Genomic DNA, 24,157 nt, shown 5'->3' with positions numbered 1-24,157 from the left:
TTTTTAAGATCAGCCAGAATCCTGCAAAAAGTCAAGCATTCAATATTAAGCACAAATCTAAAGGGTGTCTGCACATCATTAAAAAGTCGAAATTCAGTTTTATAAATATTAGGCCTTTAAAGTCATTAATACAGTCACCAATTTGAATTTGAGGTCTTAATTGCCACAAACATTTAATCTTATTTAACTGATCAATCTTTTATCTTTATCAAAATAAGTCGAGCTCTTCTGTCTGAAAGTTCACATCTCTGATGTTACATATCTTTGAACCTACCACTGAACCTACTACTGGCTTTTTTTTAATGCTTGTTGGCAAAATATAGATTAACCTACCTCACTCTATTAACCATATTACTCTGCACAGGAACACATATATACAGATATATACATATATGCAAAGATTGAGTAAGAAAGATTTGTCCAAAAATCACTCTTACATTCAGTTAAAAATTACCTTTTTAAAAAAGCATTAAAGTTAAGTGTCTGATACCTGTGGATACCCTGATTTAATATTTAATTTGAGTGACCTTATTTGAAAAACACAAAACTCTAATGAATGAAACCAACAGACATCTCTTTCAAAGTGCTACAGAGCGCAAAAAATAACTTTATTACCATTTTGTTTCCACCTTTTGTATTTACCGTCTTATGTTAAGATTTTTTACATGAGGAATTCTAAAACACTGGGGGAAACAACTCCTCCTCTGAAACAAAAAGGGGACCTTTAAAAATCATAATGTGATGTCTACAAAACCACTGAATCAAAAACATTCGGGATGAAACACAGCTGAATTAAAAAATTATATCAGTAAATTAAAATGACAAGGAAGTATTTAGAGTACAATTAACTCTCATTTCACAATTTAGATAAAGATTTATTTGTCTGCAGAAGCGGCCAATACAAACGATCAGAATATGAATCCATGTCATCTCTGGTGAATCATAAATGCATTTTCTTCAAAGCTAATCAGGAAAAATTAGTTGCTCTTCACACACGCACACACACACACACACCTTTATGCCTACAGCTCATAAATACAATCAATCTGATATACAAATATTTGGATAGATTTATTTTTAGCGACATTTAAGACGCTGTTTTAATTCCAATTCCTACCCCTCGCTTCAGTAATGCTGTCACGTTTCTCGGAGGAGAAACCGAAGCCTGACTCGGACGAATGACCCTGACACATCTTTAAAATCAAGAGTTGTTGATGAGGAGGACATTTAAATAAATATCTGAAACGGGCTGCACCCAGACACTGCGGGCTCCCTCCAACCCTCAGGTTGTGAGTGTCTCTCCTGTGTCATGCAACTTCTTTCCTTTACTGGAGGGCGACTGAGGAAAAGCAAACAACACAGCAGACGATGCATTATTGACACGATTCATTCTCACGCAAAATGCCATCTCCAGTTGACAGAAGAACACTGAAGAGCTACAAATGAACATACAAGTCCACAGTATGAAATGAAAAAGGTGCCACTTTGTTTCTATCCATCCATCTCACATACAATCAGTCAAACACAGACATGAGGACTTCAGACGCAAACCTAAAACACAGTCTGGGATGATCAGTCTGTTAACAGTGTTAGATTTGAGGGGAAGCTGGACAGCTGGGAGGAGCGACACATTTACTGTCCATGAACACGTAGTTTGTTGGTGAAAACTTTACGTGTGTGTGTATGTTAACACCATTACACAACTGTCTGTTTTCTGTTTGGATGCAGGAAAAAAGCCCTTCAAGAAAACACAGTCCTTATTAAAAATGTACCAGTGATGATTACTGAACCAAGGAGGAAGATGATAGAGTGGTTAAGCTGTTGACAAAGATCGACATGATGGGGACTGTGATTATGCTCTTCTTAGGTGCGGGCAAAAATAAGGGTCCTTTAGGCAGAGATCAGTATGTCCATGTGCTTGATTTCCTTCCAGGTAGGATATCACTCTATCCAACAAGTCTGTTTACACAATCTCTCTGCAAGATGGTTATTTCATCACTGGGTACTGACGCTGACCACCCAAGCGTCCAGGGCGGTGTCCACCTCCTGATGGTGCACTTGTCTGGGGAAAGAGGTGAAAACAACAGTGAGGAAGATGAAGTGAAAAGGAACACAAAACAGAGTTTTTTTAAAAAAATCCTCACCTGTGCAAACTGTGCAGGGTTATAAAAGGTGACGCCTCCGGTGGGTGGAGCTCCCTGGGCAGGATGACTCTGCAAGGAACAGAGTCATTACAGTGTGTGCAGTGTTTCTATTCCACCACTACTATGGGCAGAGGTACCACGCAAGGGTTTGGCAACATTATAAAACAGAGGGCAAAGAAAAGTGATGGCGAGGAGGACTGGGATCAACAGTGAGCAACATTACAAACCACTGTTTCACTTATTTTAGTAACCATGCAAGCTTTAGGATGGGTTATCAAAGCTGTGTGTGCCAATGACAACAAGCAGTCTCCAGCATGCTTCACTCTGATCTGTGGCTCAAAGTTACCCAGCGACTTAGATAGGAGATGTTTCACTACCGTAGTATATAAACAAGACTTAAAGGAATACTTCAGAGCCCAAATGACCATTTGTTTATCAGTAACTCACCCTGTGTTACACTGAATTTGTGAAGAAGACTTTGTTTTTCTCACATGCCTCCACAAAGAACAAGGAATCCGAAAAACCGAAAAAAAAAAAAGTGGAAAAACTTCTCAAACAGACAGTCTTTGTAGATAGGGAACTGAACTGAAAGTGAAACTTATCTATGCTCTCTCCAAAGCCAGACAACTGACAAAAACAGTAATTTTACCTCGCTGAACATGAGAGCTGCCAGTCTACTGCTGCCTTCATTGGTTGTTTGTTTGTATTATTGTGTGACTTTGCTGAATCAGAACTATTTTCTTAAACACCAAAGTCACACAACAACACAAACAAACTAACTGATCAAGGCAGTCGTAGACCAGCAGCTCCTGTGCTGAGCAAAGTAAAATTACTGTTTTTGTCATTGGAGTCTGGCTTTGAAGTGAGTATTGATTGAGTTTCATTTTTTGTTTCAGTTCCCATTTGGAAAGATGTGTCTGTTTGGGAAGTACTGAGCATACAACTGGATAAATGAGACTTGGATTATACTGCACGAATTGTGTGACAGTTTATCAATAACTGTTTTGTTAGAATTCTGTTGCTGTTAGATGCGGTCGCCTTTGACTTCAACTGATCAAGAAATTTCAGTTTCAGAATTCTTCGTCTACCAGAGGCATGATGGGAAAACGTTTTTTACAAATTCAGTGTAACACAGGGTGAGTAACTGATATACAAATGGTCTTTTGGGGGGGTGAAGTATTCCTTAAAGAGTCTACAGCCATGTTAGCAGCTCTGTGACGCTGTACTTGGGTACACCTTTACTTTGAACTTAATGCTAACATGTTCACAGTGTTTATCACATGTTAGCATGCTAACATTTGCTAATCAGCACCAAACTCAAAGTACAGCTGAGGCTGATGGAAATATCTGGCCATAAAATTTTGATGACAGTGGTAGATGGAAAGTGAAGGGATCACCAGAGTTGTTGGAATTCATCCTGAGGGATGGGATCCTGATCCTGTCTGAACCAAATTTTAATGCATATTTCAATAAAAATACAAAAAAAATTCAACCTCATTTTTGTGTGTGAGCAGGATTGATTTTCAGAGGACCCTGAATGTCTGTACAAAAACTTAATGGTAATTCTTCCAATAGTTGTTGAGGTATTTCAGTCTGGACCATAGTGGTGGAGCAATTAACCATCCACAGAGTCACGCTGCTAGCAGGGCTAAAAATAAGGAACTTGACTGTCATCACTGGTGACAAGATTTTTTTGACCATTTGCTGGGTTTGATTGACCATAACAGATGCAGAGTTAAGTCAGACATGCTGGAAACAGCAGGTTGGCGAGCAAGTGGGTTCATGGGTTAGACGGGCGGTGAAGCTTCGGGTGCAAATGGTGAGGCGTGCTACTAGTGATGTGGTGAGCTAGGTGGTCGGCAGACAGGGGTGAGAGTGGACCCTTTGAGGCCCAGCTAGAGGTACCTGGTTTAAATGCTGACTCACTTCGCGTGATAAAGAACTCATTGAGCTAGAACGTGAGAGCTAAAGACAGCAGGAGGGAAATAAACAGTAGACAACAAAAACACAAACCCAGATTAATAATCTTCCATGCACTGGATTAGATCTGTTTCCACTATCCACCAGTTCAGAATGAAAATAAATAAAATCAGCGTTAGAAAATGATGATTCTTGAACAACGCACATGGAGAGAATTTGATTAAAACAGCAAATGGAACACAGACAGATTTTACATTTTATCAAGGCTGTGCATTTAGCATGATTATGGGGAAAGATTTTAAATAGACATGCATGCATTCCCACGTTCTTTCACCCTCTCACATTAACTCAGGTTCATACAAATAAGCACACTGCACGCACTGGCTGTTAGGGTGTCGGGCATCATGATTCAGTGGTGGCATGATGGTACTATGGTGCTACAGGAGCAGCTGACAGGAGAAATTTGTCTTACCTCCCCAGACTGTGAGCCATCAGGCACGGGAGGACCTTCTGGGGCAGGTGGTAACAACGTGGGGTTGAACATCTAAACAGATTGAAGTGAAACAGAAGGGAATCTGGATGAGTAGAGCTTCAGATTTGGACTTATGTTGACTTGTTAAATAAACTCTGATCTGCCATCTTGACACGTTATAAAGGCTCTCTTGCATGGTTTGTATCTTAGGTGCTATCTGAAGAAGACAGCTCTTTAACATATCCCCGTGTAGAAAGTTCAGCATTTGGGGAAACAAGCTTTATGCTTTCTTGCAGAGAGCTGGATGAGAAGATTGATGCACCAACATTCATGTCTGCGTGGAGAACTTAAAGCTACTGCCAGCAGCCTGCTTACTTAGCTTAGCATGACTGGAAAAAGCCTAGCTAGTGACAAAATCCACCTAACAGCATGTCAAACAGATACCTGTGGAGCAGCGCTTGTGTTTGGTGAATTCTGCTCCTGATTTCCTCCTTCACTGCCCTCCAGAGGCTGTTGATCGTCAGGAGCTACAACAGGGATACAGAAAAATATTTTATTAAATTGTACTCCTCCTTTGAATATAAAACAAAAACCATCTGCAACCACCAGGTGCCCCTTGTTTGAGACTGTACTGTTACACATAGAAATTAAGACATCTTATTTACGGCTATTATTTAACAGAACTGAAACATGACACTCACCTGAACTAGGCACAAATAGGTTAGCGGGCATTGGCATTGGTGCCAAAGGAGCAAAGATGTCTGCAGGAGCGGGGGCTAATCCGCCCGGTTTAGAGATTCTACTGGGATTAAGAACATCCACATATCTGCTCTTCGTGCCTAAAAAGAAAGAGACACATATAAGTGGCAAGAAACAGCGGAAACAGGTGCGTGCACTGATTGACTCATTTGTCAGACAATTATTATATGTGGTGTCAACTTGCAACTTGCAATTCAGCAGTCAAAGGTATAATGCAAGGTCGAGCATGGCGTTCGTGAATCCTAACGCAACAGCAAATAACTCTCATCTCACCTGCTCTCCTAGAGAACATGTTGACAGGAGGACCGCCACTCGGGGGTGAGGCAGGCCCTCCGGGGCCAGGCATCTGAGGCATCTTGGGGAAGCCAGAGGGAGGCGGTGGAGGGGGCTTACTCTAAAAGACAACCATAAAATCAAAACGGGTTTATCGCTAAGCCTTTAACAAAACCAGTCCATTTAAAAAATATCATTCTGTCTTGTTGGAAAATAAACAACATTACAGACCTCCTCTTCAGGCTCGTTCAAGTCGACCCATTTCTGCTTGTTTTCATCCCAAACAATCTGAAAACAAACAACAGAGCATAACTTATTAGTTCTGGTCATATGAAGAAGCACATAAACAAAATCTGTGCCAAAATGTGAAACTGAATACAGAGGAATGCTTCAATAAATCCTGCACATCTAACAGCTCTAACTCACAGATTTGTTATTGTCATCTGGCAAGTGTGCCTCATTCTTCCTCCTCCAGGGCCACTTTATCCAGCTACTACCTCCACCACCACCACCACCACCACCCTGTGTAACAGAAAGGACATGGCACTGATCACTAATGAACGCTTCAGAAGCACTGACTGAGGGTCTGAACGGTCATGTGTGTGAATATGAACCTTTTTCGGGGAGTCTTTCTTGACTTTCTTGGCCTCTTCTCTGCTGGGCTGTTCAGGAATTGAAGGTGGAGGTGGAGAGGCCTGCATGGCAGCCGAGTTGCTCCGCTCTCTTCCGCCAGAGTGAGTGGAAGATTCAGAGGTGGTGCGGGAGCGACGTCCTGAAACCTGTAGACGGAGAATAATATTTATGTACATCTTTCTTTTGAGCCCTGTGTCCAAAGAGCTTGTTTTGAGGGTGCCATGTAAAACCACAATTTGCTGTGCAGCCATATATACTTTTGTGGACACATGAGCAACCTGCTCCATTTCCTTTCTGAGAACAAGTGCAAATACAAACAAGCACTGAAAAGATTAAACTGAAAAACCCTCAGGCATAAAGTATTTTAGCAGTTTATATGTGACACACAAACTCACCATATGCATTGAGGATTGTGAAGTAGTCCTTGATCTCCTCCCAGCACCCTGCAACGGCAGGAAAGACAACATATTTTCAGTAGCAGTTACTATTTACTCAACACAACGGCAAGCACACTTATATAGACAGAGAACTGCAATGTTGCTGAAAGACAGAAGAATAAGGATACTTTATTTTTCAATATTCAGACAGCCAGATACTCACCAATTGAGCCATGTGGTCATACAGGTCTGGCGTGAAGGAGCCACTGGGTGGGGAGGATGACATTGGTTGAGCAGGGTGCATCTCTGGTGGGGCGTGGGACATCTGCTCCACATGTGGCATGTGCCCGGGAGAAGGGGGCATATGCTGGGGAATATGCTGAGGCATGTGCTGAGGCATCTGGAGTGGCGGGGGGTTGATTCGTACAGGCGAATGCGGCACCTGAGTGGGGGACATGTGTGGTGACATTTGGCCCACTTGAGGAGGTGGGGGACACTGCTGCTGATGGGACTGATGGGCTCCAGGGAACATATCTATCTGCTCAGACTGAGGCTGGAAGGGAGGATGGGCGAAGCCAGGATCCTGTGGAGGGTAGCCCGAGATGGGCATCTGGCCTGGTGGTCCACTGGGGGGTACTGGGTAGAACTGGGGCACGTCAGTGGGGGGTAAAGGCTGAGGTGGGGCCATCCCATCTTGGAGGATAGAGGTGGGAGCTGAGAGACAACAGAAGAGTTGAGATCTGATGCATTTTGTATCTGGCTCACCTCTCTAGTAAACAGAGGTTAAAGAAACACAAATACATTTATACACACACACCTGGAGGCATCAGCTGTACTCCCTGCGGTGGAGGCCCAGGCAGTAATGAGCTCATTAGTGGGTTGTCAGGGGTGGGGCCATCCAACTCCACAGGCATGCTGTAAGGTTCAGGCGGACTGGGCTCGTCTGACTCAGAACTGGGGCTGCTGCAGTCGAACTGTGCAGGAGTTGCTCTGTCTTCGTTGCATGTAAACTCCCCTGTCTAAAAAAACCCAAACAAATAAAAACAAAAGGACATTCAACATTTGATACATGAGAACAACTTACAAAGACAATTCAAATACCATTAATGTTGAAACTCTACAACCTCTACATCAAATACAATGCCTGAGTTTTCAAATACAGATTCATTCATGCCACATGTGTCCAGCTTTGGTTACAATCAATCCAAGTAGCACATTATTGGAAGTGCCTACACTCAAAAAAACTCCAAAAACAAAATGCTTCATTTTGAATATCCTTTGTGTAAATAAAAATTAGTACAATTAACAACAAACACTGTTCCGCCCTCTCACCCTTATCTGTCTATCCAGCTGTCTGAGGTGGATCAACCATTCAGGCTCATTGAACAACTCCTGCTCCGGCTTCTCCTTCAGTTGGGGATCGAAGAATCGTAGCTTTTCCGACATCTGTCAACAAACAGCATGAATAACATTTGTTAGAATGCTGAAAGTGGTATCTGAACAGAGGAGGTACATAGGGAAAGGACAAGAAGGAGAGAGAGAGTGCATACCTGTATAATCTGGCTTATGAACACAGGAGAGTAGTAGGAAGGCTGCATGAGGACATTCCTAGAGATAACTTCACAGTAGTTGAAGGCCTGAGCGCTCAGGCCTGCTTCAGCCAAGCGGCATGCATAGATCAACTTGAACACCTTATAAGAGAACATAAAGAACAAAGGACAGTGTTAGACCTCAGTAATATAATGTTAAAACCATGTGCTATGCCGTACAGGTAACGAAATGCAAACTATTCTTCAGAAGTGTGCACCAACTATAGTCATTTATTGTTTTTTAGGACACCTCTATGAGAGATAAACTGTGTATTTGTTGGTTTATTCATTTATCAGTAGGGCTGGGTATTGGTACTGGACACCTTTAAAAGGTATCAACCAAAATAATTCACTGCTCAGTACTTCTCCAGTCAAACAATACATGACTACAAAAAATGACCTTTGTATGGTTTTGCCTGCAGCCAATTGCCACAACCATTCTTCATTTAAATGCAATGCGTAATTGGATAACTACCACCGCATCTACAACCCATACAGTGTGTGGTGTGTTGAAGTCAAGCGTGGTGTATTCGATGGAGTCTGCAGTTCAGCGCACCGAGATGTCACCAAAATGTTCACAGTACAATAAAGTACAATAAAGAAGGTATCAAATGCAGTTCTCTATTGGTATTGGTTTCTTCAAGGGTGCTAGTACTGGTATTAGTACTGATATCGTGACTTATTGTCAGTAAATACCAAAAAAATATACCTGGAAATTGGGCAGTGAGCACGGCTGGGAGCCCAGTGATTGAGCATACTCATAGGCCTCAGTCCTCTGGATTGCTTCATTGGACGCAAATTGGTAGAAGGGAAAACTGAAGTAAAAAGACAAAGATAAAATTATCTGTAAGGCATATTATGTGCAAACTGTATTGTGGGATATAATGCTCATATAATGTGTGTGTGTGTGTGTGTGTGTGTGTATGTTCCTGCCTCTGTCTCTAACCTGTGATTGGAGCCAATCAGAACCATCTTGGTGCTCTTCTTCGTATAAACTCCCAGACCAACTTGGGCCATCAAGTAGCAGAAGTGTGCGGCATCAATAAGCCCCTTGGAAGCTGCAACGACACAAAAAGTGTGCAGACAGAACGTGAGGTAATATGTTTGTTATGGTGAAGCATGCAACAACGTTTTTTGTTGAGACTGCCTTTTTGATTATATCGTACCGAGAGTGTCACCCATGGTGGTAATTGTGCGAGTATCCAGATCCAGAGTGTGCGTGAGGTTAGACAACACCATGGCCAGGTGAGGGCGCCAGTCACCCCACTTCTCCTCGCCACAGCACTATATCAATAAAAAAATATATCTCAACTGAAGTGGTAATAAAAACACACCTGCAAAACACTAACTATGCAACTCCTTAAGAATAATTGTGAAAAAAAGCGAGGGGTTAACTGAAGGGGGTTTGACGCAATACTTACAGTGGCTGATGCAGGCATTCTCCCTGACATCAGCTGGTACACCGTCTGCAGAGGGTCATTGATCGGCAAACTGTTGGCAAACCTAAACAACAAAGATAGACAAATTAATGGTACCTCTGCGAATCTGTAAAAACATTCACAGAATAAATATGCAGCCAAGTTTATGAATCACAACCTTTTATGTCAGTGGTGCTTTACCTTGTCATGACACGTGCATGTGTTCTGTTGTCCATCTTACTAGCCAACAGCAGGGCATGTCCCCAGAGCCCTCCCTTCATAGCTGCTTCGAGCGCATCCTATTTCACAGACGAAGACATTTCAGATTTCACAGGATACTAGTTAAATGACTCTACAATAGTTAAAGAAGGTATTTCTTTACCTTCTTGCGGCCAAACAGTAACAGCTCCCTGAAGCGTTCTGTTTCTTTGCCAAGGTTCTCTGGTACAGTCATGAAGGTGTCCGATAGCAGGGACAGTGGTCCAGCTCCCGGCTCTTCCTCAGCTCGTGCCAGTGGCTCATTGTTAAAATCAATCAAGTTGGCTTCATTAGGACTTTTGCCGGGAAGCCAGACAGAACGATGCTCCTTCAGCAAGAGGTCAGCGATGTCCGTGCCGACCACGGTCTTTAGAAACAAAGTATGGCAATGAGACAGTTGTTTCAGGCAAGTATGTCAAGTTACATTCCTACTTTGACAAATTCCAAGTTCTGTTCACATAGACTTACCCCATTCTGTCTACAGAGTAGCATGATGAATTCCCAAAGCAGGCGCGCAGAGTCCCTGTCCAACAGGTTGTTGTCACGAGAACACTCCAGCGCTTTGTTCTGGGAGAACTTTATCACGTCCACTTTATGAGTCTCCTCCCTGATGGACAGGACACAAGAAGTGCAACGGGTTAGCAACAAGTATTGTCTGTGTAGCCAAAGCCCAAGAAAAGAAACTAGATGTTCTTGACCTGTTCATTAGTTTTACATGTTTAGTGGGAATCAATGGACTGCGGGCTGAGACATAGAGGTGAGGGAAGTCGTAAAGTACTGAGAGACAGAATAATGCATTGCTGATTTTGGTGTTTTCATGAGACTTGTTAACAAAATCGAAAATATATAACTTTGCTAGGCTTGTCCTTTGAATGTCAGTGACTCAAAGCCATGTTTGATGGACAATAAGGGCAAATGCACTTACTTAACAAGAGGTCCTGGAAAAGCTCGTAGCTCTGTCTGATCCAGGGTATCCTGCAGCATCGTCTGTAAATACAGATATGGTTCAGAGGAAATGTACAATCTACCATGTTCTAATTTTTTCCTGTCAGGTTAAGCAACATGTCTCACATATTCTCAAGAGCCTAAAGAAGCAGTCAGGTTGCTAAATTTTACTGTAAAGTAACTGGTTACATAGTTTTCAGTTCCTTGTTCCCTTTAACTATTGCACTAGTCTTTATGTGTGAGGGAATGGTGGAAATAGTGTAAGAGTAAAATAAAGACCCTATACTTAGATCCCTTCCTGTTGTCATTAGGTCTTCATGAAAAAAAAACGCAATGGACCAAAACTTCCTACATTAAGGTACTGGAATACAATCTTTTTTAAAAGTACCTCCATGCTGTGGATATCAACGAGAGCAGGCTGTCCAGCTGAGGGGAGATTGGGCAGAACTTGGACCAGATGACCACCAGGTCCAAAGCGGGCACAGCGGTGGGGTATGGTGAACTTCTCTGGGGTTGCAGGACGAGGAGGAGCTACACGGAAGAAATCAGTAAGACCAAGAGCAGGTGGGCATAGGAAGGAACCAACATAATATTCAAAGTCTTGTAGTTTAATTACTTTTTGCCTACACGCTGGTCTAATCTGTTGGTATTTTTTAAGCATTACCAATCACTAAAAATAACAACTTTAGCATTGTGTACTTACGTTGCTCAGGGGCGATCCAGGTGCTCTCTGTGGGGTACTCAGAGGGATAGAGGTACTGGCTGTAGTTCTGGGTGGCATCGGCCTGGTTTGGGTACTGTCCATAGGAGTAGTCCACAGCCAAAGTGGATGATGTGGTGTCATAGACTGCTGACACTATATCAGGCTGGCTTCTGTATACCTGGCTCTGCAGGGCGGGAAGACAAACAGAGTTAATTATCAAATGGGAAGACAAATAAAACAAGCAAACACCCACATACTGTAAGTTGCACACATATTCAAGAGCAAAAAACAGTTAAGAAAATTCAAAACAACTTTACGGTGAGCAGAGTTAGCCATTTGTTAAGTATGACACCAAAAACATTTTTGATTTCAGATGAGCTGCCAGGTCGATATCTGTGCTGCTGATAGTTACTGGGATGATGCTGCAAACTTTATGCAAGTCACAACAGTGTAAGTGTGGAGTAAATAGTGCAGTCCTAATAAGCATTTAGAATGAGAGCAGAGGGTTAGTCTCAAATATCAGCACATACTTCTCACTCGAGGTGTCATGAGACTTACATAACCAGAATTACCGCCTTGCAGTTGTATGCCTCTGCCAGTCAAGTTGGAGTTTACATCCATGTCTTTCCAGACTCACATGTGGCCAAGACAAAGCTTCAAATATGGATGTTGCTGCAAAGAAGCTACAAATTCTAAAATGTGCTTCACACACATCTTCGACCTGGCAGCACAGAGGATCTACACAATCAGTACAGTTTCAAGGTGGGTACCAAAGATTACTGACACCAGTCCAGAATCTGACCAAATGTCTTCCCTTCTGTTCATGTGTTAAGACTTGTAATAGCCAAAAAATGTTTTTGCAGAACATTATGATGTCACCGTGAAGATGAGCTTTTGAGCTTGGTCCAAAAATGTGTTTCATGAGGTCACAGAGACCTTGACGTTTGACCTTCAACCATGAAAATCTAATCAGTTCATCCTCGAGTTCAAGTGGACATTTGTGCAAAGTTTGATGACATTTCCCCAAGGCATTCTTGAAATGTTCACAATAATGGGACTGATAGATGAACGCACGACCCCAAAACGCGATGCCTTGGTCCACAGCTGTCTACAGAGGTGACACAGTTCATCTTAAAATTGTCAAAGAACTGTTGAATAAAGCAGCTGAGAACCAGGAATGATCATCCGACTGCTGCAAAGCATAGCTAACAGTAGAGAGAAGATGCTTCAGGGGATGTCACAAGAAACCAACCACTATCTGAATGTTGGCTTCATCCTTTATAAGTGATAAACCACAACAGAAGAACATCCCTTAAAGCAATAGTTCCAGGTTTTAGAAAAATCACTTATTTGATTGCTTGCAAAGAACTAGATAAGAAGGTCAGTATCACTCTGACGTCTATGAATATGATTTTAAGAAGCCATTTCCCACTGTTTCTGGTCTATATGCTATGGGAAGCTAACCAGCTGCTGGCTGTAGCTACATAATTAGTGATTCAATCTTCTAAATCTCTTCAATTCTCTGCAACAAAAAAAAAGTAAGCCTTCAGTACTGTAGGAAAAGATGTGTCCGAGTTGCTCTAGTGGCTAGAGCTTGCTATGAGTGCAGGAACCCCACAACAAATGTTAAACACATTCCTGTTTTCTTTCCAGCTAATTTTGGATGTAAAGAAACATTAAGTACACCTTACAGACGATACAACAAGTGGCTCAGCCTTTGAGCCCCTGTATTGTAATATAGCAACAGGTAAAAAAAAACAGCCAACACATACAAGAAAAATCTGTACATGTACCTGTTGTGATCGTGAGCTGAAGCTGCTTCGTCTGCTGTGGTGGCTGTGGGAGCTGTGCACGCTGTGTGCCGACCGCTCACTGTGGACGCTGCGTCGGTCAAAGTCGTCGCCGTCTCCACGTCGCCGGTAATCTTCATCAAAACTGGCATCATAGCCAGGATAGTACCGCCACTGATCATCATAGCCCTCTTTCCTGTGGGTAAAGTTTACAGCATTACATTTTCATGAAGCAATTTGACAAAACTACGTGCAACAATGTAGTCAATGAAAAGCCATAAATGTAACAAGCAAATCAGAAGTAAATCTTAACGAGGCTTCTGTTTTAAATCTATTGAATCAATTTTCCATCAGTCGACAAAAAAATATACACCATTAACAGCTACAACACTTTTATACAGCTCCATCTATTACCATGTATGCATAAATGTAATTCACATGGACACAAATGGCTTTCTTTGCATACCTGGCAGGATACGGGTGTTGATTATAGTAGCTGTCTCTGCCTCTGTAGCCATCATCATAACTAGCCCAGTAGGACTGATCATAGTATCCTCTGTAGCGCGGGTCATACTGTCCGTAATTGTATGCTTCAGATAGAAAATATGGAGAGGAGTAGCATTAGATTCATATCAAAAATCATTATAAATGTAGGAAGACTGTGTTTTGTGAACTAATTATATTACAACAAATGCAGTGAGGAAGAAGAAGGGGATCATGCATGATATTGATTCTAGTAAGCAATCACAGCTTTTAACTCTGTGGCTCATACCTCCATAATCATAGTGCTTGGGGAAATCTGCATAATAATCATTGTAGGCACTTCGGTTTGCTCTCTGGTACTCATCAGGATAGCCTTGCCTGTGGGAAAAAGCAAGGAGAAGGTGAGATTTACAGGTCAAGTGCCATAACCATCTAAATATTTACTTAACACACACGTATCCGGAACAAAACCAAACTCGCCGAGAGGGATTCCTTCCCTAGTTTTCAATATTCTCTTAATTAAGTAAGACACTTAAAATTGCACAAATAAATGAGCAACAAAATAAAAAAGTGCTCACTTGGCATGAGGTACATGCCACAGAGGACAGAGAAACACTTTCACACACCTGGATGAGGGCCTGTCAGAGTACTGACTGGCTCTGGAGCTGGGTCGTTCTGGCTGAGGCTCTCTGTACTGGTAGTTTGGATCACGATACGCTGCAGACTGTCCTTCATATCTACCATACCAAGGATCTCCTCTACCTCTGTATGGACCATCCTAAAAGATAAAAGCAACAAGGGACTTTCTGGTCAAATTCTTACATTTCATGGCAGCAGTCGCTCATGCAGGTTCTTCCTGCGCATTCTGCAAGCTAGCATAAAAGAGAAGGATTTTCCACATACTTGATAATAGTGCTGTGCTCTGGGATCCCCGGGTGGAGGTGGGTACTGGCCAGGAGGATAAGCTGCTCTGCTATCTGGGTATTCTCCATAATTACCATAATAGCCACCATACATCTGCCCAGGCACTGCAGGAGGAGGCCCATAGCCTTGCTGGCTGCCTGCAGAGGAGGGTGGTCGAGGTGGCTCTGCAGGAGCTGGCTGGGGAGCTCCTGTAGGTACAGGTCCTCGAGGCCCTGGAGGGTATCCAGCAGCGGGAGGAGGGGCACTCCCTGCAGCAGGCCCCTGTGCTGGAGGTGGATACTGGTCACGGGGAGGTTGTGCTCCACTTGCTGGAACAGGAGGAGCATCATTTTGTCCCTGCAGTGCAGCTTGAGAATCAGATGTTTTAGGAGGTTCAGCCGCTGCTGGCGGCTGGGTGTTTGCAGCTGCTTGGGAGGATGCTGGTGGTACCTGTGGGGTAGATGAAGAGGCCGGGGTCTGGACAGGGACATTCCCTATCGCTCTTCCCCCCTGCTGAGCATCTTTGGTGACCTGTAGGTAAAATCCATTACTAGACTGTGGAGACTCGTGCAGAGAAGAAGGGTAGCCAGATGCTTGGTTTTGGGCTTGTGATTGGTGCATAGAAAAATCAAGCAGTTCATAATTTGATGGCTGATTATGATTAGAGACAGGAGCAGTCAGAGAAGCCTGTGGATTAACACCGATAGCAGAGTGGCTGTCTCCAACCAATGATTGGCCCCTTGAAAGAGGAGGGCGGACTGGCTGAGACTGCGGCGGAGCTGTGGGGTCTGATGTTGCCGCTTCTATGTTGTCACGGGTCAGATTGAGCGGGCCTTGGTTAGAGGCTGACGAACTGAAGCTTACAGGTCCAGGGGGAAACACTGGATTCTGATTTGAGTTTACTGAAGCTGGTTGGGAGGTACTGGCACCCTGTCCCTGTGCAAGTGATCTCACAGGGGGGGTAGTTTCCCTAAGGCTACTTTGACTGGGTGCCTGTGCAGGGGTGCTGGGGGGAATCACACTGTAATTAGATACTGGCGGGGCAATTAAAACAGGCTGGTGGAGCGAGTCGGACACAAGGAGAGACGCATAGCCCAGGTTGCCTTGAGAGTCAGTTGGCTCTGCCTCACTCACCTGTGGTGGGTTCTCCAGGTTCTCTGAGTGCTGCTGTGATGTTGGCTGGACTCTCTGGGAGGGCTGCAAGTCCAGTGGGCCATCCTCTGGGGGTTGGATGACATCAGCACTAGGCTCTCGTAAAGGGGCAAGAACTGTCGGGGCAGCAGGGGCTAGGAGGATGTTAGCGCCCAAGCTAGGAGGATCATGCTGAGCCCACAGAGTAGTGGCAGGGCTCTCACAGGGTCGACTGGCCCCAAAAGCACGGGATGAAGGTCGAGAGTGGGAATGAACCACTGGGTGTGGTAGATGAGGAACACCACCTCCCACCCCAGCAGGCAAGGGGTGTCCTGGGCCATAAATATTTTCCATATTATCTGGTGGCTGCTCCAGGTTGCCAGGTGTAGAATCTGCACCCCCTTCCGCTACCATTTTAGCCCTATCGACCTCAGCAGGACGCACTCCAACCCCATGTGAGCGCACTGGTTCAAAAGAGCTGTTAGCACTGGCCTGAAAGATACCAGTTGGTTTGGGAGGGCTAGGTGTGGGAGGCCAAGTCTGCTCCATGGAGCTCTGTTGTGCACCCATATCTCCAGCTGGAGAAGTGTCAATCTGCTCAAAGTAACCTCCAGTGGCAGCAGACAGGTTAGCATCATCAGTGAGACGAGGACTCTCCTGCTGAATAAAGGTACCTACTACTCCATGATGTCGACGAGTGCCACCTCCACTTCCATGGCTCATATTGCTATAGTTGGATGACACACTGGCAGATCTAATTGGTCTTGGAACAGAATCTGGAGTCTCCAGGTTAGGCCCGGTTTCATACTGGTCTACTCCATGGGCTGGAGTGGCAGCAAGGCTGCCGTGGGTTTCACTGGGTAATACTTCCAGGTTCGGGACACACTCCAAATTCTCCACATGGTCGTACTGTGAATCAGGGGGTTTCTGGGTACTTCCCTGTGGCGCATGGTTGCCATCATTCATGTACGGTAGGTGTGAATGATCTTGCGGAGAGAGGCCTTGGTAATCCAAAGGTGCATCTGCAAGGCCACTGTGGGCCTGTGGGTTACTGTGATGCTGAAAAGATCCAGGAATACCATTCACTGCTTTATTTCTCTCTCCTGCCAGTGTTTCTTCATTTTCCACATCATTGTCTTTGAAGAACATTGACAGTGTACCAGACTCCTGAGAGTATGGGACTGGGGCAGGAGCAGAACTAGGCCCAGGACCAGTGTTGGACGCATGCTGAGATCCAGTAGAGTCAGGCCCGGGCTGAGGATGGGCCACGCTGGTCCCCATTTGGTGGTAGCCTGAGTCCTGTGGAGGTTGGTTGAACCACGAGTCCTGTGGGGCAGAGCTCTGACTGAAGTAGCTCTGGAAGTGAGAATTATGCTGCTGGGGTGCATTTGGGTCAGGCCATTGAGAGCTAGGGGCCTGTACAGGATTGTGGAGAGGAGGAGGAGCCTGATTCTGGGGGTGTCCAGGTTGTGTTGGAGGAGTGGAGGTGTTCTGATGGGGTGATGGGGTGTGGGAGGGGTACATCTGGGTCTGCGTAGGTAAATTAAAAGGTTGTGATGGAGGGTCACTAGTAGGCTGGAAATAGTTCTGAACTGAAGGAGGGCGACTTCCGTGATCAGGGGCCCACTGGGAATAGGAGGTGGCGGGAGGCACAGGCTGGAAGGGCACGGGCTGGGGAGGTGGATGTCCTTGAAATTCCTGGTTAAAAGGTGTCTGACCCGGTGCTGGGGCCGAGGCCACAGGTGGTGGCTCTGGGGCCATGGATGGTGTCTGTTCTGTTGAATTAAAATAGCCCTGTTCACTATGTGAGGATGCATATCCTGCTGGACTGGGTGCTGGGTAAACACCAGGAGATGCTGTACTGTGAGGGTTGAACAATGTCACCCCTGGCAGAGAGGATGGTGCGGGACCAGTGGGAGCAGCTGGGACGTCCTCCTGTGTCTGTGGTTGCGGAGGCAGCCCTGAGCCAGCTTGAGAGTACATGGTGTTTGGTGGGGCTTGCATTGGTGGAGGGTTGCTGTTGGGTATTGTTGGGAGACCACCTGCAGCCATAGGGGGAGGAGCTCTGACAAAAGCAAAAGGGTCCATCATGGGTTGAGTAGCAGGTGGCATTGCGGCAGTAGCCGCTGCTGTATGTTTGTGAGGCCTGGTCCTGCGGAACATATTGGGCCCAGAAGGAGGTGGGCCAGAGGCTCCTGGAGGTCCAGTCCGAGGAGGGGGCTGCATGGTTGCAGAGCTAGCAGGTCCGAGGACCACGTCACTCTAGTAGATGTTCACTGAAGAAACCAAAGTCAGGCAAAGCTGAACAGAGAAAAGGAAAGAGGGAGTGGTTAACAAAAAGCTACTCATGCCTCCGATGGGCTTTACCACACCTATGTTTGTGTAATGGTCTATGATCCTTTAAACGCACAGTAGGCTACAACGTGGCAATTTCTACATCAGTTTAAGGATGTTATGACAAATAATAAAGCAACTGACCAATTGTACTGAATACCAAGTCTGACTACATCACACACTCTTAGTATAATGGTTTTACTTTAAGATCTTGGTGCTCGACTCAATTAGAGGAAAAATGAGCATACAAATAGATGCAAACATTTATTTTATTCTGTGGGACTGAAACATGTCACATATGAGAAGAAAATATCCACTACATGGTAATCAAATTGCTTAAGGGGAAAAATCAAAACAAAATTCTTAAGGTAATATCACTGAAACAAGACAAGCTGCTGAGTAAGGTCATTTTTCACTAGTAGAGGAAAATCAAAAATCCTTAATCTAAAAAAGCACCTACTATAGATCACACACAGGTTTTGCCAGAAGGTCATTTTGATGGTGTCTTCTAGAAACTATTGACAAATAGCATGGTGCCATTGCAGTTATAGTTATATATTGGTTGGGTCAGATGAGAACAGTTAATCTGGTAAAACAAAGCGAAAGCTGATTTTAAGATTGCACTTCCCAAACAGGAACTCGTTGATGTAGCTAACGGTTAATGAGCAAAATGTCAAACAAGTCCTGCTGCTAACTAACTAAGCTACATTTGTGCAGCTCTATTGCTTTTGTTGGTAACGTTAGTTGTTGTCGTGACACTTTAATAAAGACGCCGCAAACACAAATCATAAGATCGTAAAACCACTATCTATGTCCGGATTGTGTTATTATTATACGGATCGGATACAAAACGTTACTTTGTGCATCTGTCAGGAGAAAGTTCAGGGGAGCTAGCACGGGCTGACATTGAGAATTTGAAAAGATTTAAAGGGAAATCAACAACAAAAAGAGTTGACCTAACGTTAGCAGGAAAGTAGTCATGGCCAGATCCGCTCTAAAACATGATCCCGGATCTTTCAAGTGCCCCTGGTTATCAATTGACTCAGAGCCGTTGCAAGCTAACGTTAGCGCCGACGACGAGCCAACTCACCGACAGTCAACATGAAACAAAACAAAGTTAGCTGCAGATACATAACGTTACGCTATCTACTTCTGATCATTAAATACACTTGTTGAACTCTAACCAATAGCTTACATGTTTGGTTGTGACACGGCATTAAATTAACGTAACGTTACACATTAAGCTGCCTATGGAGGAAAGGTCCAGAGTGCTTGGCTCAACAGCTAACGGTAAGGCTAACGTAACATTGCTCTAACGTTACATGTCCTGAACGCCATACCCAGCAAAACACTGCCATGTAAAGTCGCCTGTCGTCTAAACACTGTCCGAAAACGAATAATTTATCATTTCTGTACATATTCCACACTGACAGAGGCAAACGCCGAGCAGTTACAGGTCGCTGACCACTCGTCGAGCATAATTTAACAGGTTCACTGCCTGGTCAGTTAGCATTAGCATCGGTGCTTAGTTAGCATCAGTTGCTAACTAGCCTAAGCTAACTACAGGGGTAACAGTTGAATATCTGCCACAGACACCAGATCGAAAAGTTCAGAGTAAAGCATCGTGAATGATAGTATATATTTAATCTTACCCGATGTCGGAAATGTGTACAAATATAAATATATTCTTACAAATGTGCAGGACAGTGAGTCTGACACACCGCCACCATCTTCAATGAACACATCCTACTAGGCTACGTGTACAAGCAGCGTCACGGGCCAAACAACAGTTGCGTCACCACAGGGCGGGGCCTGTTAAAGGTAAGTTCCGTTTATTTATCTAAATGAATTTATCTGCAACCAAGAATTGACTGGCATGCAGTTTTATGTTAAAGTCATGCCAGTACCTGTGTTGCTGCAAATGGATATGGCCCTCTTACGGTATGTCAGGCACACTGGAATTCAAATGGAAACCTGTATCGGAATTCTGATAAAGAATTGAGTAAAGGGGGATGGGACATTAAAGCTATTGACAGCAGGTGCTAACAATCAGGCGTGGCCCCATAGAAACCGATGCATGGTATAAATGATAGTTTGTAAATAATGTAAAGGGCACTGAGAGCTACAGAACAGTTAAAAGGCAAATATCCACAGTCTTGACCCTTGCTGTTCTAAAGACGTGGATATGTATGTGAACTGCATGCCAAAAAAATCTCTATGCCTGAAGGGTTTTCCACAGTGAAATGCTCAGGCAGCTTTAATATTTCATGGGCACGTGTTATTGTAGGACCTTTCTGATCCAACTGAGCTAAATTCAAGTGTTGAAATGGCTAAAAATATAGATAAATAACAAATAAAACGAGTTTAAAAAGTACCTACATCAGTGTATGTAAATGAAACATCCTTGCAAAATCAATGGAACAGTTTCCATATAGTGCAAATCAAAGTGATATAGTAGATACAGTATTTCTTAAATATATATGTATATAAAAATGTTATATCCATGCATAATAATACATTATAGAATAATCTGTACAAATGATAGAAATATAATAACAATATTAACTTTATTAACATGAAGAATAACAGAACACAACAAAACAAACTTCGACATTATATTTGAGAATAGTACAGAAATCACATCAATGAACATTAGAAAGTTAAGATTTATGTGTACATGCAACAGACTATGGTATGCCGTTTATGCAGATAGGACCCAGTAACTATTAAAGACTGCAGGCATTGTAGGTATGACATTCGTCCACTGTGGGGCGCTATGGTGTCATAAATATATTATCCACTACCTCACTACAGGAAAGCCATGTTAACCACGTTGATGAAAGAAAAAAGGGTTTTTTTAATCAGTGTTCTTTTTTAATAGTTCTGATTCATTGTGAATCAGTGTCATGCAACTAGATTAGACTAGACCAGTGGTTCTCAACCAGGGGTCCGGAGACTTCCAGAGGTCCTTGAGGGAGTTCCAAGGGGTCCTTAGAAAGATGTAGCCTGGCAAGACCATCCTGATGGCGTGAGCTCAGCATTCTCTTTCGCTCTTAGTATCAGTCTGAACTTGGTGCCACCCCGTCTTGTATCCAGAAATCAATATCCAATCAAGCGAATCAGGGATCTGCCCTAACTCCAATATTAGTAGAGTAAACACAGCAATAAGTGGAGTTGTTGCAGAAAGAGTGTCGATAACAACAATAGACAAGGACAAGACATCCATAGAGGAAAATGCATTTTTGCTGTGCTTCCAAATGGATTTGGCAAAAGCTTGATAAATCAACGGGCTCCGGTGGTGATGACGAAGATGTTCTTTGATGTTTTGTTATGCTAATTGACTGAAGGAGTTTGTCTGTTAAAGCAAGTACTCCAGCCCACTGAAAGTGTTTGGGGCAGCACCAAGTTCAGACTGATACAGAGATCAAATCAGAATGTTAAGCTCATGTTATCAAGATGGTCTTTACAGACTGAGAAAAAAGGGTAACCATTTATTATTACAATTTAATTCATTAGAAGTGAGCTGAATGTGAGCAGTAGTCATAAGAGTGACTGTTCTCTTCAAAGGTTTCATTGTTCTACAGTTATCTTCTCAGCTGTAGTTGAAAACAATAGAAGTCTGGTCTTAATCTTATCTAATAACCAAAATCTTTTCAGATGGAGGTTGTTGAAGCAAAATTGTACCAAATGGGCATCTGTATCTTAATGTGTATCAATTAAGGAGTTCTTGACATGAAAAAGGTTGAGAACCATTTGACCATCAAAAAATGTCATGTTTTGGCAAGTTCAGAGTAGATACTTTTTAGTTTAGGCATGCTGATGAAGACTAAAACAACAGGCTTACAGAGATATATCAACAAGACATTCACTTTTCTTGAATGTATGAGTAAATGAAAATGAAGGTGTGGTTACAAATACAGATGTTTTGGGTATCTGTGACTGCTTTTATTTAAGTATTGTGACTTTGGTATTGTTGGTACTTTGGTAGCCACAATGCTTTGGTATTCATGAAACAGTATATGCTGTAATATGTCATTCTTTACATATTCTATATATAATAAATGTGTTCCTCCTTAGTAATAGTGATTAATTATTTAACAATTTCCATTAGACATGGACAACGGTAGTCTCCATTTGAAAATTCATCAAGGTCTTTAACCTGTTTCAAAACTAACAGAAAAATCCAAAGAGATAAGTCAAATATAGAGAAACCACGCACTCTCAGTTCAGAGTTCAAACACCCATGATACTCTTAGATTTATTTCTTGTTCACACGCCTCCTTTTTTTTGTACTTTCGCTCAGACTTGTCAACCGAAACCTACCCTCCCACTAGACTGTGTCTGGAGACTACGGGCCATGGGGCAGGTTGAAACAGACCCTCACGTTTGCACCTTAAACCCCTGGCTGGTTCCTCTCTGTGCAGGATGAGTGTGTTGAGTAATCCTGAGCTCTTAAAGCCTGTAGCTGCTGCTGATGTAACAACATGTCAAAATGTGAAATAGTTTATCTCATAACTGAATGAATATTTTATGATTCCTATTGATGGAAGTTGATATAAAAAAAAAAAATTAACACAGGATTGATTGACAATCATGAGACATACAGTCACAGTTATAACTCACAACTACATTGTATTGTGTTACAAATGTTTATATAGTGCTTGAAAAAAGCAGAGGGGCAGATACACTAAAATAAAGTGTGGTTACACAAGTCAGGATGTAACTCAAGTTGCTTTTCAAGGTTACATGAGGGCGCAGTATGTACACACTCGGTTTCTCACACCTACCCGCTACAGTACACAGCATCTGCTCCCCCACCTATAGATGCACACCACAACCACACACCTCACTCTTCTCACTTCATGTTTCATCTTCCCCTGGCTCAATTTGCGACAGTTACTGGAATACATTGGCCAGTCTTTGTCCCCAGAGACTCTGCCTACCCTGTCATTAAGGTCGTGTTTATATGAAAGCCAGGAGAGTGGTTAATATTTGGTTAACCACCGTCTAAACTCCTGATAAGCCCCCCGAATATCAACCTGAGCTCTGTGGTTTTGTTAATGGCACAGGGTCTCCCCTGAACAACATCCCTAGAGTGAGTTCATCCTTGCTGAGGCACGTATATGCTCGTAATCAGCTGTCACGTTTGGCAGGTGTGTGTGATCACTGAGATAGGAGCTCAGCAGAGAGATAATTTTTTGAATAGTCAGAGGAGGGGATAACAAATATTTAGGTCTGGAGTCCCATTCTTTTTGTCTTTCTCACACACACACACACACACAGTTGTGGTTAATAGAGTGATCGGAAAGATTATATGGGCAGGTGTGGGCCTGGTTTTGCACTGCAGGATGCGAAGATTAGGACGATGATGGAACACCTCCAGTCAGAGACGCTCTCACAGTCACATCTCTTTATGATAAACCAGTGTTCAAGTTGCTGACATGAGAAACCCACCCCTGTCATGTTGCTGCATTATTGTTTGCATCAGTGCAGTCTTTTAGAGGGAAGCAGAGTATTAGAGTTACAGGCTTAAGATGATACATGATACTCAACACAATATTGTATGTTCAGCGTGGCTTTTTTAAACTTACCCCCAGAAGAGCAGTGGTGGAAGAAGTATTCAGATAGTCTGTTTTTCGATAACAACACTGCAGATGTACTTAATTACAAGAAAAAGCCCTGCACATGAAACTAGTCTTATTTGACACTACTTACTTACTTGCCACTTTCTTGAATGGGAATAATATGATTTAACTGTGCAGGTCTTTTTGACTTTCTAAACGCCATCGAACTGAAGGGACCAAATCCTGTTAGTGAAAGTAATCATTTCGCAGGAGTTGTAATGCTCAAAAAATGAGTGCTCAACCACTGATCTACAGACGTCTCTTTCACAATGAGGAAAAGTATTTTGGGCCCCATGGCATCACGTGATGGACCCTGACATTGTAATTCCACATTTGGCCACTGTGTAAAATTGACTTCAGAGCCTGGCACTGTTCGAGGTGGCCTCGCGTCACCTCTATTG

The 24,157-nt window shown here is 43.3% G+C and overlaps 1 protein-coding gene across 4 annotated transcripts; it reads right to left on the bottom strand.

Moving 5' to 3' along the window:
* Positions 1-576: 576 nt before the first annotated feature.
* Positions 577-19,927, bottom strand: sec16a (SEC16 homolog A, endoplasmic reticulum export factor). Of its 4 annotated transcripts, XM_049604640.1 has the most exons (32): positions 19,785-19,874; positions 15,802-18,099; positions 14,668-15,198; positions 14,391-14,542; positions 14,054-14,142; positions 13,748-13,871; positions 13,285-13,477; positions 11,492-11,675; positions 11,177-11,319; positions 10,769-10,830; positions 10,312-10,450; positions 9,968-10,210; positions 9,787-9,884; positions 9,589-9,670; positions 9,334-9,451; positions 9,114-9,225; positions 8,877-8,982; positions 8,129-8,269; positions 7,911-8,024; positions 7,396-7,597; positions 6,802-7,292; positions 6,597-6,644; positions 6,183-6,347; positions 5,995-6,090; positions 5,800-5,856; positions 5,569-5,689; positions 5,238-5,375; positions 4,981-5,063; positions 4,537-4,608; positions 4,050-4,109; positions 2,145-2,213; positions 577-2,062 (listed from the first exon to the last, which is right to left on the bottom strand). In XM_049604640.1, the coding sequence occupies exons 2-32, from the start codon at positions 18,022-18,024 to the stop codon at positions 1,988-1,990; spliced, it is 6,531 nt and encodes a 2,176-aa protein (XP_049460597.1). In that variant the 5' UTR covers positions 18,025-18,099; positions 19,785-19,874; the 3' UTR covers positions 577-1,987. The 4 variants fall into 4 exon arrangements, with proteins under 4 accessions (XP_049460597.1, XP_049460595.1, XP_049460594.1 ...); XM_049604638.1 differs by having other exon boundaries at positions 14,668-18,099; positions 19,825-19,927; XM_049604637.1 differs by having other exon boundaries at positions 14,668-18,099.
* Between the last annotated feature and the right edge of the window lie 4,230 nt (positions 19,928-24,157).

The sequence above is a fragment of the Epinephelus fuscoguttatus genome, linkage group LG18 (assembly GCF_011397635.1).
Source record: "Epinephelus fuscoguttatus linkage group LG18, E.fuscoguttatus.final_Chr_v1".
Lineage (NCBI taxonomy): Eukaryota > Metazoa > Chordata > Actinopteri > Perciformes > Serranidae > Epinephelus > Epinephelus fuscoguttatus.
This window is presented reverse-complemented; position numbering and strand designations above follow the sequence as displayed.

Excerpts from the sequence above, each read along its gene's own strand:
- sec16a (XM_049604638.1), bottom strand. The coding sequence starts at position 18,024 with ATGCAGCCCCCTCCTCGGACTGGACCTCCAGGAGCCTCTGGCCCACCT. Across the intron at positions 8,983-9,113 it reads CTGATTGGCTCCAATCACAG|TTTTCCCTTCTACCAATTTG; the intron begins GTTAGAGACAGA and ends TTTTTACTTCAG. Across the intron at positions 5,857-5,994 it reads CAGATGACAATAACAAATCT|ATTGTTTGGGATGAAAACAA; the intron begins GTGAGTTAGAGC and ends GTTTGTTTTCAG.